This window comes from Austrofundulus limnaeus, unplaced genomic scaffold, assembly GCF_001266775.1.
Source record: "Austrofundulus limnaeus strain Quisiro unplaced genomic scaffold, Austrofundulus_limnaeus-1.0 Scaffold60, whole genome shotgun sequence".
Taxonomy (NCBI): Eukaryota; Metazoa; Chordata; class Actinopteri; order Cyprinodontiformes; family Rivulidae; genus Austrofundulus; species Austrofundulus limnaeus.
Window position 1 is genome coordinate 14475 of NW_013952462.1, and position 13466 is coordinate 27940.

General features: G+C 40.7%; 1 protein-coding gene across 1 annotated transcript; it reads right to left on the reverse strand.

Moving 5' to 3' along the window:
* Positions 1–4904: 4904 nt before the first annotated feature.
* On the reverse strand, positions 4905–13370 carry LOC106518351 (calmodulin-binding transcription activator 1; the record flags this gene model as incomplete). Its single annotated transcript, XM_014009611.1, is given in 3 exon segments — positions 4905–5008; positions 11378–11473; positions 13296–13370. Coding segments are annotated over 3 exon segments (225 nt in total), but the record flags the coding sequence as incomplete, so codon positions are not given.
* Positions 13371–13466: the final 96 nt, after the last annotated feature.

Below are 13466 nucleotides of genomic sequence, written 5' to 3' on the forward strand. Positions count from 1 at the left end.
CACACACACACACACACACACACACACACACACACACACACACACACACGATAAGAGGTAATAGAGTAAAACCTATATGATTCTTGATCCGCTACTCATTCAGTCATGTTGGTGTCATCCAGCAGCACAACCAGACATGAGCGTGTGTGAACTGTCAACTAGCCTGCCTTCACATCGCACAGCAGCCAGCGTGTGTGTGTGTGTGTGTGTGTGTGTCTCTGTGTGAGGCAAACCAGCGCCGTAAAGAAGCGCAGCGTGCTCCGCGGCTTATCGTTATACATTTCTCACATTTGTTTCCCCGCGCACAGCTGAGCGACATGCCGAGCGCAGTCACATGCAGACGACAGACGCCCGTGCGACGCACTGAAGTCTGCATCAGCCCGTTTGAGAGTTGCATCATTTGCATCACAGTGAGGAGATGTTCTGAAGCTGGAGGCTTTAAAATGCACATCAGGCTTCATGATGAGACGAGCGTTCGCACAGCAACTGTTTTCATGTTTCCTACTTCAGGCTTTCGAAAAGAAAAAAAAAATGTTATGTGTTGCCACAAGATTAGTCATATATTTTAACAGCTTGAGTCACAAGAATAAAGTTTGCTTACATTGGAATAAAAAAAACTAACTTTTCTTAGACTAAAAGTGATAGAGCTCTAAAAAAATTTGCCCCAAAACCAAACGATAAGTAATTCCAGATGCATGGAAAGCACAGGCTCAACTATCAGTCTATCCACCTGAGTGTGATTTGTTATCTAAAACTTGTCCAATGTCTATTACCATGGACAGATACACATACACCCCCAATCTATTATTGAACAAAAGGCTCACGCCTCCGCTCAGCCCTTCAGGGAGGAATCCATCCCTCCATCCCAGAATAATTTCACACATCAGTAGATACACAAAAGGCAGCGAGAGAGAGAGAGAGAGAGAGAGAGAGAGAGAGAGAGAGAGAGAGAGAGAGAGTAAGAGTGTAGGAGAGCTGGAGAAGGAGGAAGAGAGGAAAGAAAAGGAAAAGAGGCAAGGACAGAGAGGAGGAGTGGTTAGGGCAAAAAAAATGTATGGGGTCACAGCTCAGTGCTCGTAAGAGACTAAGGTGTCATGGGGAGCCAGGCGTGACAAAACAGAGATCAGAGAATCATATGTATTGTATACTTGCAAGGAAACAAACACACTAGAATATACATGCACACCTTTGCAGGGAGACGCACAGAAAAGGCAATACATCAAATGAAGATGAGTGAATTTGTTAGTTTGATTTAATCAGCAAACACAGGGCTGTTTTCTGAATCTATTGCGCTCTTTTCTTCTTKTCTCCGTGCATACATTCACAAGCAGACTAATTCTAATGGCACACAGCAACTATAAAGAGTTTGTGCAAAATGAGATTTATAAATCCAATAATTCTATAGGAACCCAGAGGAGCAAAACATGCTACAGACAAACACCCAAAGCTTTCTGCAGACAGAGTAATTACTTGGTATTCTCAACACACCATTTGTTGCCGACACATTACCACACATGAGCATCATCTGCAGTCTGGACCAGAACTGTTTTCTTTTTTGTTTGTTTGTTTGTTTTTTTCAGTCTCACGCATACACAGAAAGACACACAAAAACTGACGCATACACACACACTGAGGCGATGTTAATGCTTGAGTAAATTGAAGCCTTCAAATGTGACAGCTGACTTGACAGCTGACAGCTGATTGGCCCAGACATCCCACATTATAGGTTTAACACTATCATTTATTGTGGAAACAAATAAAATGCAAGATTTGTTGAGGAATGAAAAGTAGTATTTAGGATAAATTATTCCTTATAAGAATGCATATCACCCACCACCTTACATGTCAGAGGCATTAGATTATCTTATGTTGAGATCTGATGAAGTTATAACTGTTGTAAATAATGTTAGGCAATGATGCAAGAAATCATGCTCAGAATATGTGCTGGGGATAACTCTCAGTTACCACCACACCACATTTTATCAGAGTTGTAGGCATCTTTGTGTTGTTTGATTAGCCATTTTGAATTAGCTTGACTCCAAAAGTTAACCAGTTGTAAACATGCATCCAATAAAATGTTTTTTTCTTTTTTAATTATTATTATTAAAATTCGTCCAGTGACATCTGAGTTACTTTGGTAACAGACACACAAACACTTGAACAATCTGAAATCCAAATAAGCATAAAAAATAAAGAAAAATAGGACACAAATGAGTGTTTAGGTATGCAGAGAACTTTATGCCTGTTTGAAAAAGGAGCTTTAAGGGAATCCACTAAGGGACACACAACCTCCCCATGAACTGAGTCTGCATCTCCTCATCAGAGAAGGAGCCATGTAGAGGAGTGTGTGGTGGTTGTGGGCTTGTGCTGGGGGGAGTAACAGCAGAAAGATCCAGAAAGGGGTGGATGTGAAGTCATTAATGACGAGGCTGTTTAAAAAAAGCAGGAAGAGAAGACGAACTGTTCTCTAATTTTTACTGGTCTTTTCCCTCAGCCTCGCTCACACACATCGGTTTTTAGTTGAGCTGATGTGTGGAGGTTCCTACCCAGCTGTGGTCACATTGTTCTGACACACACACACACACTGTCTGTTCATGTGAACACACTGTTCAGTAGGCTCAGTGCTTAACTCCAAGTATGACCTTCATCAAGATGGACTGCATGAAAAATGTAATGATTTTCCTGAGAGAAAAACCACAGGCCAAATCAGCTTTGCATTGCATAATAATGCCGGACTTGGTAATCAATAACGCAAACACACAAACACACATCCATAATGGAGTGCAAAGCCTGCACATGGAGAAAATGTCTCGGCAGAGGCCGGCCACATCACAATGGATGGAACAAACCACCAACGGGGTGCTGCGCCATGCATAAACAAGGAGCTGCTGACGATAAATGCTCACATCCGTTTCCACCCAGCAGACGTTTTCCTAAACTATCAGCTTACGTCTGGAAGGACATGCAACTCTGAAAAGCTTTTAACACCCTAAAAGTTTCACTCTGTGACATGTTTGGTGAAAAGGTTGACCCAAACCAAATAGGGCCACATTTTACGTTTGGACTATTTGACTTGCAGCAGATTTTCACYAGTCTGTTCCAGCTGCAAACATGACGTTACACATCCCTCAAGACAGAATGATATTATAAATCTATCATTTTTTTCATTAAAAGAAAAAAAGCAGTTAAATTTAGCTTATGTTGAATGAACTCAAAAAACCCTGCAAGTTATTTATGTTTTGTTTACTTTATATTCAATATTTTGAATTACTGCATTCTAATAATGTGAAAAGTATATTTTTTCTGAACAAGAAAAACTGTATTCATTGTTGTATTAGTGCAATTATTTTTTAATTAAAGCTTAGGCATAAACGTATATCCCATGCAAAGTTTTCATTACATATTTTACTAACAGCACTGACACATAAATAATGAAAATTACATAAAAAATACCTACAAATGAAAACATGACACATTTATCATCTTTATATAATTTGCCAACCATTATTAACCCAGCAGGGAATCTTTATATGTTTGATATCACACAAAATTGTCATATTGCTCCATGTGTTTCAATTTTTAGGTTGGATTTCCTTCAACCAATCACTGAAGAGTATACTACATATTTGAATTTAGTGTGATTTTAAATCAACACAGGTGCAWAGTGCTGTCAACACCTGCTTTGATAAAGTTTTGGGGATGATTTTAGCACAGCAAAAACTGCATGAAATCTAATTAGCATTTTTTAAATTCTCTATTTGCTATTTATGCATTTAGAGTGCTAAAATAAAAGAGCAGTGCCTGTTTAAATACACACCTGTCACAGTGTGCAGCTCAAAAACACCAGACAGGAGCCTGACAGCACAGTGCTGATTAGCTTTTTTTTTTCTACATCAGTCTTAATTAGACTTTGCACTGGTATTAACTGAGAAACAGCAGTTTCATGTTGCAATGCTCATTGAATTTGTTGATTTGCTGAGGGGATGTATTAAAGTCCCAGACTAAAGATTTTTAATTTATTTATTTTAATGTATGCAGTTATTTGTGGTCACTTCAGATACAAATAACACTAACAAATCTACACGCCAGCTCTTTTTAGAGCCAAATATCAAAGTCAAGAGAGTTCAGAAATCAATAAGTGGCATCAGTGCAACTTAGTCCATCTTTTATTTACAGTCTAAAGGCTCGACCCAAACAAAATCTATACAAACTGGGTATTTAAAAAAACACACTACCACTCTTTGGCCTCATTCAGAATAGAATTTAAACATCCACTTCTAACATACAAAACTCTAAACAATCAATCGCCATCTTATAATAAAGATCTAATTGTTGATCTATTGATGGTAACAGCTTACCACCATCAGTGTGTGGATGTGTGTGTGAATGGGTGAAGTGTAAAGCGCTTTGGCGTCCATATGGTCTCGATAAGGCGCTGTATAAGTTCAAGCTATTTAGCATTTAATTGTTCCATATTTTTTAATAGAGCACTTTGCTCTCAGACTGCAGGTTTAATTGTGATTCCTAACTACGGATTAGCATTTCATAATGTGTGTGAATGTATTGTAATAAAATTGCAGTGAATTCACTTTTATTCAATTTGTTTTGGACTGAAAAGGATTTATGATTTGATTTTTTTTTTGTATAGTGCCCAGAGATGTATTTTATTGAGACTTAGCGATTTATAAATAAACTGAATGGAATTGAATTTCTGATTTTGTTTATTCGTCTATAGTCACAGCGTTAAGATCGCTTACTGAAAAGCCACCGTTGTGTTTGTTTACCTCCTCTGCATTTTTTTTAAAATGTGACATTATTTAGATGTGAGTCACCCGCAAAWAAAAAGGAGCCCTGCTCATCTCTTTGTCATGGATGTTTCCCTGCCGAGCGTGTTTCTTCCTCACCTCGTTGGTGTTCCAGCGGTGGCGCTCCTTGGGCAGAGAGGAACATTTGGGCAGACACTCCAGCAGCTTCTTAGGAAGGTAGATCTTTAACTGGCCGGGCTCATCTAGAGTGGTGGGGGTGTGGGGGGGAGAGATAAAGTAAGATAAGTGAGGAGCAGGAAGAAGAAAGCCATTTCAAACCCAACAGAGAAACTGTGAGCAGAGAATACCAACTATCTATTGAACTGCCTGAATACAATCAAACAAACCTTTATTGTGAGGCATTTCTACTGTCTAAATGTGAGCAAAAGCAAATGAATTCATTTGTGTTGTAAAAAATAAAAGTGGTTTCTTTTCAGCCCCACAGAAGACATGTGCTTTAATTAATTTTGGTCGACTTTGTTCTCCAGTGGGATATTTCTAATTTATCAGCAAAACGACAGAAAAGTTTTGGCATAACAGCAAAAGGAGACGTCAGGCAGAGAATCTGAAATGCCCAGAAAGCATTTTATTTCTAATTTTCAGTGTATGTTCTGAGTCATCCAGGTCACAGTAATCCATGTTCTTGAGCCGGAGGCAGCTTTTTTTTTTTTTTTTTGGATGTTGAAACCAGCTTTCCTTGATAGACCAATGAAGAGCTAAAGAAAGCTCCTGGATGAGAAATAGTGAAAAATCCTAAAAAAAAAAACAAAGTGCAAAGTTTGTTTGCTTTCTATTCAGATAATTAGTCTTAGTTATGAATAAATTAAATAGAAAGCCATAAATTGCACAACAAAGCTAAAGAATAATATGGTCATTCTCTGGAAGCACTTATTGTTGAGGAAAAACGGTGCTGATTGCACCGAGGGAAWGCCAGAGCTTTTACTTTTGGACAGCAGGTGGAGGTGCACCTTGAGTCCACCCAGGCAACAGATTTAGATTAAGAAAGAATCCATTAGCATACATCATCTGTGCATTTGGGGTTGGTAAACACAACAACCAGTCAATCACATGGGCATTTCTTATCCTCTTTAAAAGCGACTCTCTCTCTCTCTCTCTCTCTCTCTCTCTCTCTCTCTCTCTCCNCTCTCTCTCTCTCTCTCTCTCTCTCTCTCTCTCTCTCTCTCTCTCTCTCCCCTGTTTCTCTCTCTCTCTCTCTCTCTCTCTCTCTCTCTCTCTCTCTCTCTCTCTCTCTCTCTCTCTCTCTCTCTCTCTCTCTCTCTCTCTCTCTCCACTGTGTTATACAGACAGTTTGGTAATGGAGTGGAGAATCCCAGAATAGCTGCTCCTGTGAGGAAACTATTTTTGTACAGGAGTTGGAGAGTCACAAGCTGAGGGCAGGTGATGTTTAATTCCAAGTTCAGATTATGTCTCTGGACATCCTGACAGCCTTTCGGGGGCAGAYAGGCACCACAGCAACCACAGCTCAGTAACAAAATAAAAAAAACAGTTTACTTTTTACTTCTTTGGCTTCATTTAACTTAATGGTTCTGGTAATTTGCTATAATTTTCTCTTGCTCAACAAGTCCAGCGTTGAGATTGCTGCTAACACTATTGCATTTGAGAGCAAAGCCTATACCACCTACAWTGATGATAATATTTTAGAGGAAGCTACAGGAAAATCATTTTTGTCAGCAAAAACYGCTTATTGGGGCTGAATTACCAGTGAAACTGCTTTTTACTCTACATTTTTTCCCCACTGCAGTGACTGGTGGATCACCAAGATATTGAAAAGGAGCAGGTATCCGGACAAAGATGGACGCCCTCCCCACCAAACCTGTGCTTGTGTGTCCTCAAGAGGTGTGCTGCTCAGAAATCAGGACCTCAAAGGTTTTATTTATTTTTATTTTTTGATAAGCACTTAAGTAGAGGGCGTGCATTTATGACTCCAKCTGGGAGAAAGGGAGTCTACCTGAGGGTGGATGACAAAGCGAGGAAAAAACAGCAAAGGTTTACCTGGGAGGGTCAGAAGGAAGAAGGGYAACAATGAATCACAGAAACATTGTTTTTCAAAAAAATGAGCAAGAATGATTAAAGMGAATTAAAACAAAGAAACAAAAAGAAAAAAATTATCAATAGTAAGAAGTGAGTGGAGTGTGTGTGATTGTATAAGGGGGTATCTGTGCGTGTGTGTGTGTGTGTTAGCACCAGTAGTGTTCAGGCACGTATGCTCCCCCTAATCAATTATGCATTTATTAATAGAAGGCCTGAGAAGACAGAATTTCAAACAGCTGAACTGTGCAGCAGCTTAGTTAAACAGCTGAATGGTGCAGCTTAGTTAAAGCCTAATTTCTTTTTTAGCAGCACTCCAGCCTCTCTGCTATGAATGCCAATCAGCATTTAAACCCCACCCCTCCTGGCTGTAAAGCTCCCCCCCCTTGCCCTGCTGTTCTGAAGAATTCTCATCACAGCCTTGCCTTTGAAATGTACCAGAACCACCACATCAAACAGGCCCATTGAACATGTGCAGGCAGAAACACACACACACACATACAAACACACAGACACGTGTCGATCAAAGAAGACACGTCACAGTATTTGTCCCAGAAATGGCTTCTTTTTCTTTTTTTCCACAAGTGACCTTGGTAGRGTAATCCTTTTCAAAGCACACCTTCTTGAACTTGATCACTGTCCTAATGTCCTTCCATTTGTTCTCCCMGCTGATCAGGAATAATCTACTTTCAGCTTTGCAAGTTTCTTGAATGCCAATAAGCTTCTTCGCCCCTTAAAAAAGTTGTGTCTTGCATTTATAGCAAGGAAAAATGAGTCCCAGATTAAGTTAAAAAAATGTATCCATCTGTTTCAACTACATTTTAATGGCGCAATAAATAAATAAACAAATAAATATTTTTGTCTCCTTACTGTAGTAAAACTGAACCAGAAAGCCAGAGCTGAATATCGAGCTGCTTGTGAAATTATAAAACTGTCACATCATGAGAGCCTTACACCCGTGAGCCACGAACTCTAACGGCATGCAGATCGCTTACCGACTTGAAAATTTAGCAAAAATAGTTCAAAAATGMGACAAAACCTGAATCATAACACGAATATGCGCCAAAACGTGAAACCGTTCAACCAAAGTGAAACATTACATTGGTAGCCCATCAAATACCACAATTTAGACTGTAATCACACAGAAGAGGCGCCTCCATCTGATGAATATTTTAGCCATAAAACTGTCATCTTCATATTTAACACAGAAACAAGCCAATGCCCTTGTGAGATGGCTGTCAGTTAATTATAAAACCCGACTCAGTAAAAAATGCTCCAAATGCAACTCTTAGCTCTACCCCCACTGATATTAGGAGGCATCAGGGGAAATTTTCACATTTRCCCCCCTTTTTCAGGATGAAATTAATGTGACAGAAAGAAAGGCTCATTGCACAGCAGCTAGATAGAAGGATGGAAGGGAAGGGAGAATGGAGAGTCGGGGCAGGGAGAAGATTGAGGGAGGTGGGGAGGACGAGATGAGAAACAGAGGGAGAGCAGGGGGCAGAGAGGGAGGAGGGGTAGAAAGATGGGCGTGCATGCTAATTTTATCATTCTGCTGATAAACTTTTCCTCCAGTAATCCTCCGGCTGGGACGTGAGAACAGATAGGAGACAGGGATAGGCTCAGAGAGCTTCAGCTAATATCAAACAGTTACCCAAACAGAGCCCTTGATTCTATTCTAATTTATTCTGTTCTATTCTAGTCTATTTTAAATTAACAAGACATTGGTCAGGATGTGAGGTCTATAGTATTACAGCGACGAAAATCTTTTTATTAAACCATTCTCAGTGTGTTTRGATTAGTGGCACAACATCTTCATTATACTATGGGAGTACCACAAGGATCAGTTTTGAGACCACTGTTATTCAACTTGTAATTAAATTATCTTTTACTGTTGTGTGCGGATATTAAATTTCCCTGCAGATGACACTGTCATTTATACACACGTGGAAAAAATAAAACAACTTATATACATACAGTTCTGGAAAAAATTAAGAGACCACACTGTAAAGAATAAAATTAAAAAGTAATTGAGCTTATTCAAAAAAATAAGCAACATTATGCATTAAGAATTTTGAATTTGCTAAATGGTTTGCCATCTCATTGTCCTAAGTACAATTTAATCATAGAAATAATTATATTTATATTGTTTGTTCAACTCTTAAATCCTAATCTTGCCAATTTAAGGTTGCGTAGTTTTTTTTAATAAGCTCAATTACTTTTTTTACAGGGCACTTTAAAATGATCAGTTTCTATGATTTTACTCTTTATAGGTATATGTTTGAGCAAAATGAACATTGTTATTTTGTTCTATGAACTACTGACAACATGTCTCCAAAAATTTTGTATTTATTTGCAGAAATGGTCAAAATGACAAAGATGCAGTGCATTCAGACCTCAGCTAATGCACAGAAAACAAGTTCATAGTCGTTTAATTACAACAATACTAATGTTTTAACTCAGGAAGAATTCAGAAATCAATATAGAGTACTTGTTGGAATGCTTTCAACCAAATACACTGAAACTGTGCAGTGGTCTCAATTTTTTCCTGAACTGCACGTATAATAGACATAAGTAATGGTAGCTGAGTACTGGCATATAATGAACAGAGTTTTAGTTTGGCTTAAATCTTCATTCCTCTCTCTGAATGTTGGAAAAACTGTAATGCTCTGTTTTACAAGAGAGTAAGACCAAGGACTTTTCAGAATTATTGTAAAAAAGGTAAAAAAAAAGTCAACATCAGGCTGCGATTTTTGAAGTTTGGTTTGTTACTTGCAATTGTGAAAGATTCTAAGAAAACAGGCAAATTTTCTGTTGCAGTTTCACAAAATTTTAAGTGTTTGTTGTCCACCTCTTAGTGATAATCACCTCAACAGCCACTGGTGTTTGTGATTTAGCCTACTGGTCTACACATTTAAAATGAAGATAGACAGATTTGTTCCAGTGTTTCAATATTTCTTATTAATCATTATTGTGGCTTTTAAACCTGGATATTTGCCTCAAATGGTTCCTGTCAGAGGAGATCTCATGTACAGGTGTGTAAAACTTTAGCACTCATGGCATGGTTCMGAAATGCCAAATTCAAAACTGAGAATGGTTCGAGATAAGTCTGAGATGCCCGCAACAATACTGTGACTATTTTGAGAGAAAACTTGTACCCCATAACTTGTTTCACAAATGTTTTGAACACATTCAAAACCCAAGCAACAAGATTGCYTACCCCTGCAATTCATGCAAAAAAAATAATTGAGAACCTCAGGGACCATTTTCAGACACTTTGGAAACTCGTCACGAAAGCAGTTCGCAACCCTGTGAGCCACTTCCTTTAAGTGTGGTTTTGGATTTAAACCTTGGGTTCAAATGGATGAAAAATATGCTTAAATGACATCCACACATTTTCAGACACATTAGAAATCAACTTGCGGAGTGGGAGTCAATGATGTGTTTAAATGCAAGGGTATTGCCTCATATCWATTATGGCAGGTCCTGCTGATTTAATGCAACTCAGAAACTTTATAACCAGTCAGATCCCTTTATAATCAAATATTTAAAAAGTATTGGACTAAAAAGGACTGCAGAATACTCACAAAACAATTTACGCAAGATAAAACGCAAAGTTTTGACAAGCAAATTGTGTACTCAGATGTTTGGCTTTTTAAAAATAGTTTATGAGCTACGTCTTTGAAAATATTTGTATCACGTCGCTCAGAGCCGTATCTTCTACGTCGACTTCTCAGGGAGAAACTCTGCAAGAGACTCAGTTTAAAATGTTTGTGAATAGCACACACACTCCATAATCAGGGCTAATCTCTGGCCCTTTAATAAACCGAAGAGGTGATGGTGTGTTAGCACGTCTTCGCGTCGTATTCCTGATGTCGTCTACCAGCTCACTAAACAGCGTGTTTGTTTTTCTACTCTCTTTATTTGCCTCCAATTTGTCCCCCTAAACAGGCACACATCTGCCCCACGTCCTCTGGAATCAATAACCAATCAAAGCAATTATTGCCCTTATAATCCCATGAARGCGATACGGTGACCACACGCGGCGCGCGCACACTCTCACGCAGATTACACACTCCATCTCACGTCTGGTTTAACAAGGCCCATTGAGGATTACAGAAACATAATGCCAAATGTACAGATTAAGTGTGACAATAAAGTGCTGATAGTCAAAGTAAGCCCTGCCTTCTGCGTGGATAAGTGTGRGCGCACGTGCACTAATACAGCCCTGGCACGCATGAATAAACACGACGTGTGAGCGAGCTGAATTGGAATGACGTCTCAGCAGAGAGACACAGAGATAAGTGTGTGTTTGTGTGTGTGTGTGTGCGTGTGTGTGATCTGTTACAGGACAGATGAGAAGAAGACCTCAGTTCCCACATCACATCATTCTGCCAGAAGGCTTTTATACTTGCTCCCAGAGTCACCCTGCGCTCCAGACGAATGCGTGTGTGTGTGGCACTTAAACACCCTCACATGCAGACGCATTAACTGTGTGAAGATTGTGTGTGCYCGTCTCTTACTGTTGCCATCAGTGTCGTCACTCTTGGGAGGGGTGTGTCCTGTGTAACCAACAGCAATCCTGACCATTCGCTCTGGATTTCTTATCTTCTTCAGTCCTAAAAAGAAGGGAAAAGAGAGAGATATTTAAAAAAACTAAAAATAACACTCCAGTTTGGGTTTTCTTTGACAGCCGCACCTCTTCACCTGGTTTCCTCCYTCCCCAAAGCTCAGAAACAAAACTCCAAGTGAAGTGGGCTGACCCGTTTTCTAATCCGCTATCTCYAACCCATTGTGTCCCCAGATCGATTGGCCACAGCAGATACGCTTCCTCCATGTGTGTGACTAACTTGTACCCAGGTTTAGTTTCTCCTCTCTCTCATCATTTCTGTTTCCCTGACCACTGTTGCTATGATACAAAGTAGACCAACCAGTGCGGAGGGAGACGGTCTTCCAGGCTATATGGTGAATCTCTTGCCCACTGGTGTTCGSCGCCACWCYSKSKCACACACACACACACACATCTGCCAGGGGAAGGGAAAGATTGGATGGATATCTCCTGGCTTCGTCGCTGCGACTCATTTGGCTTCCAGTCAGCATGACTGAGGCTTGTAAATTATTACATCTGTTCAAATCTAACCAAAAGTACCACAAACGTGAGCCTGCTCATGCATGTATACAAGCAAGAAGGGGTAGTTTTTCYTATTTATGCTTCGGAGTGCTTTTCATACTGCCCGTGGGCCTTCTGTCTCATCTTCAGTTCTGGTCTTTACTCGCAACGGGACTCTCAACACACGGCCTTCCCTTTGCCTGTGGCGGCACGCTGTATGCTCGATTGCACACGTGTATAGCTGTGTATCCACCTTGAAGTGCGCCTGAAATGTGATACAGAAATGTATGCTACAGCTTGCTCATGTTAGCCAAAAAATTTTTTGCCCCTTGGAGAAATCTTGCTCAGCATTGCTCCCTAGTGGAAAGAGTGTTAAAAGTCCCATTATGAAGGAAAACTGATCAGGTGAAAGTCCATGATAATGATTTATTTTTAATCATTTAAGCTAAACTAAATGTTTAGTTTGATGTTGGGTCTATTTTTTTCCTCTTCTTGGATTAAGCATGAAAGTGATGCAAAACCATGTGGCGTTCAGGGACAAGCGTAAAACACAACTACGTGGAAAATCAATATTTTATTAACAGTTTGTGGGATAAGTTAGGGGGACAATTACGTGACATGACCTAAAACTGACGCCACCCCCGTGACAACCTGCATACAGTCACTTTCTCACCTCCAGCGCCTTAGCAACCACGAAGCGCGTGAACACAAACATAAACACGCAGAAACGCGCACGAACACACCGCGGCTGTTACACCGAGACGAAATTAACACACAGCTGGTCGGGCAGGTTGGGTGCCTGACAGGAAAGAAAAATCTGCAATTCAGTGGTCTGCTTTTATGCTTTGGAGGGAAACACGCGCGCGCGCGCGCACGGAGAGAGCATCTGAATTCCTTCAGCGTGAACCGCTCTCATCTTCTCTCATCTTCATCCTTTTTTTTTTTTCACGCTAAACTCATAAACCAGCGAGTCAGGGAGAAACGATGGTTGCAAAAAAAATGAGACGAAGAAGAAAAACGGAGCCCCTTATCCCCGACTCGACACCACAACTCTGCCCGCGTTGTGCGCGTGTGCTGTCGGTTAACCGTCATTCTCGCAGTCGCTGGTTCAGCACCAGCGTCCGTGTTTTCGGGACCGGGCCAGAGAGAGGAGAGGGAAAGCCCCGCCGTTATCTCTGCCCTCCTCCGTGACTAAAGGTCCCATCCTCGCTCGCCTCGGCGGAACCTCGCCCCCCCTTCCCCCCCCCTCTCTACTCAGCTGGAAAACAAAACAAAAAAATAATATCCGGACTTCGCCGCCTCAAATAAAACCCGTTAGTGTTTCTCCTTACCTTCCGGCTTGTTTTCGGCAGCCATTTCCCCTCCGCCGCGCGCCTCATCCCTCCTCCTCCTCCTCCTCTTCCTCCTCCTCCTCCTCTTCCTCGACTCGACCTAGTGTTGGCGGGAGGGGTGGTGGTGGGGGGGGAGGACCGCGCGCGTGCACGGAGAGGACAGCTCAAGGA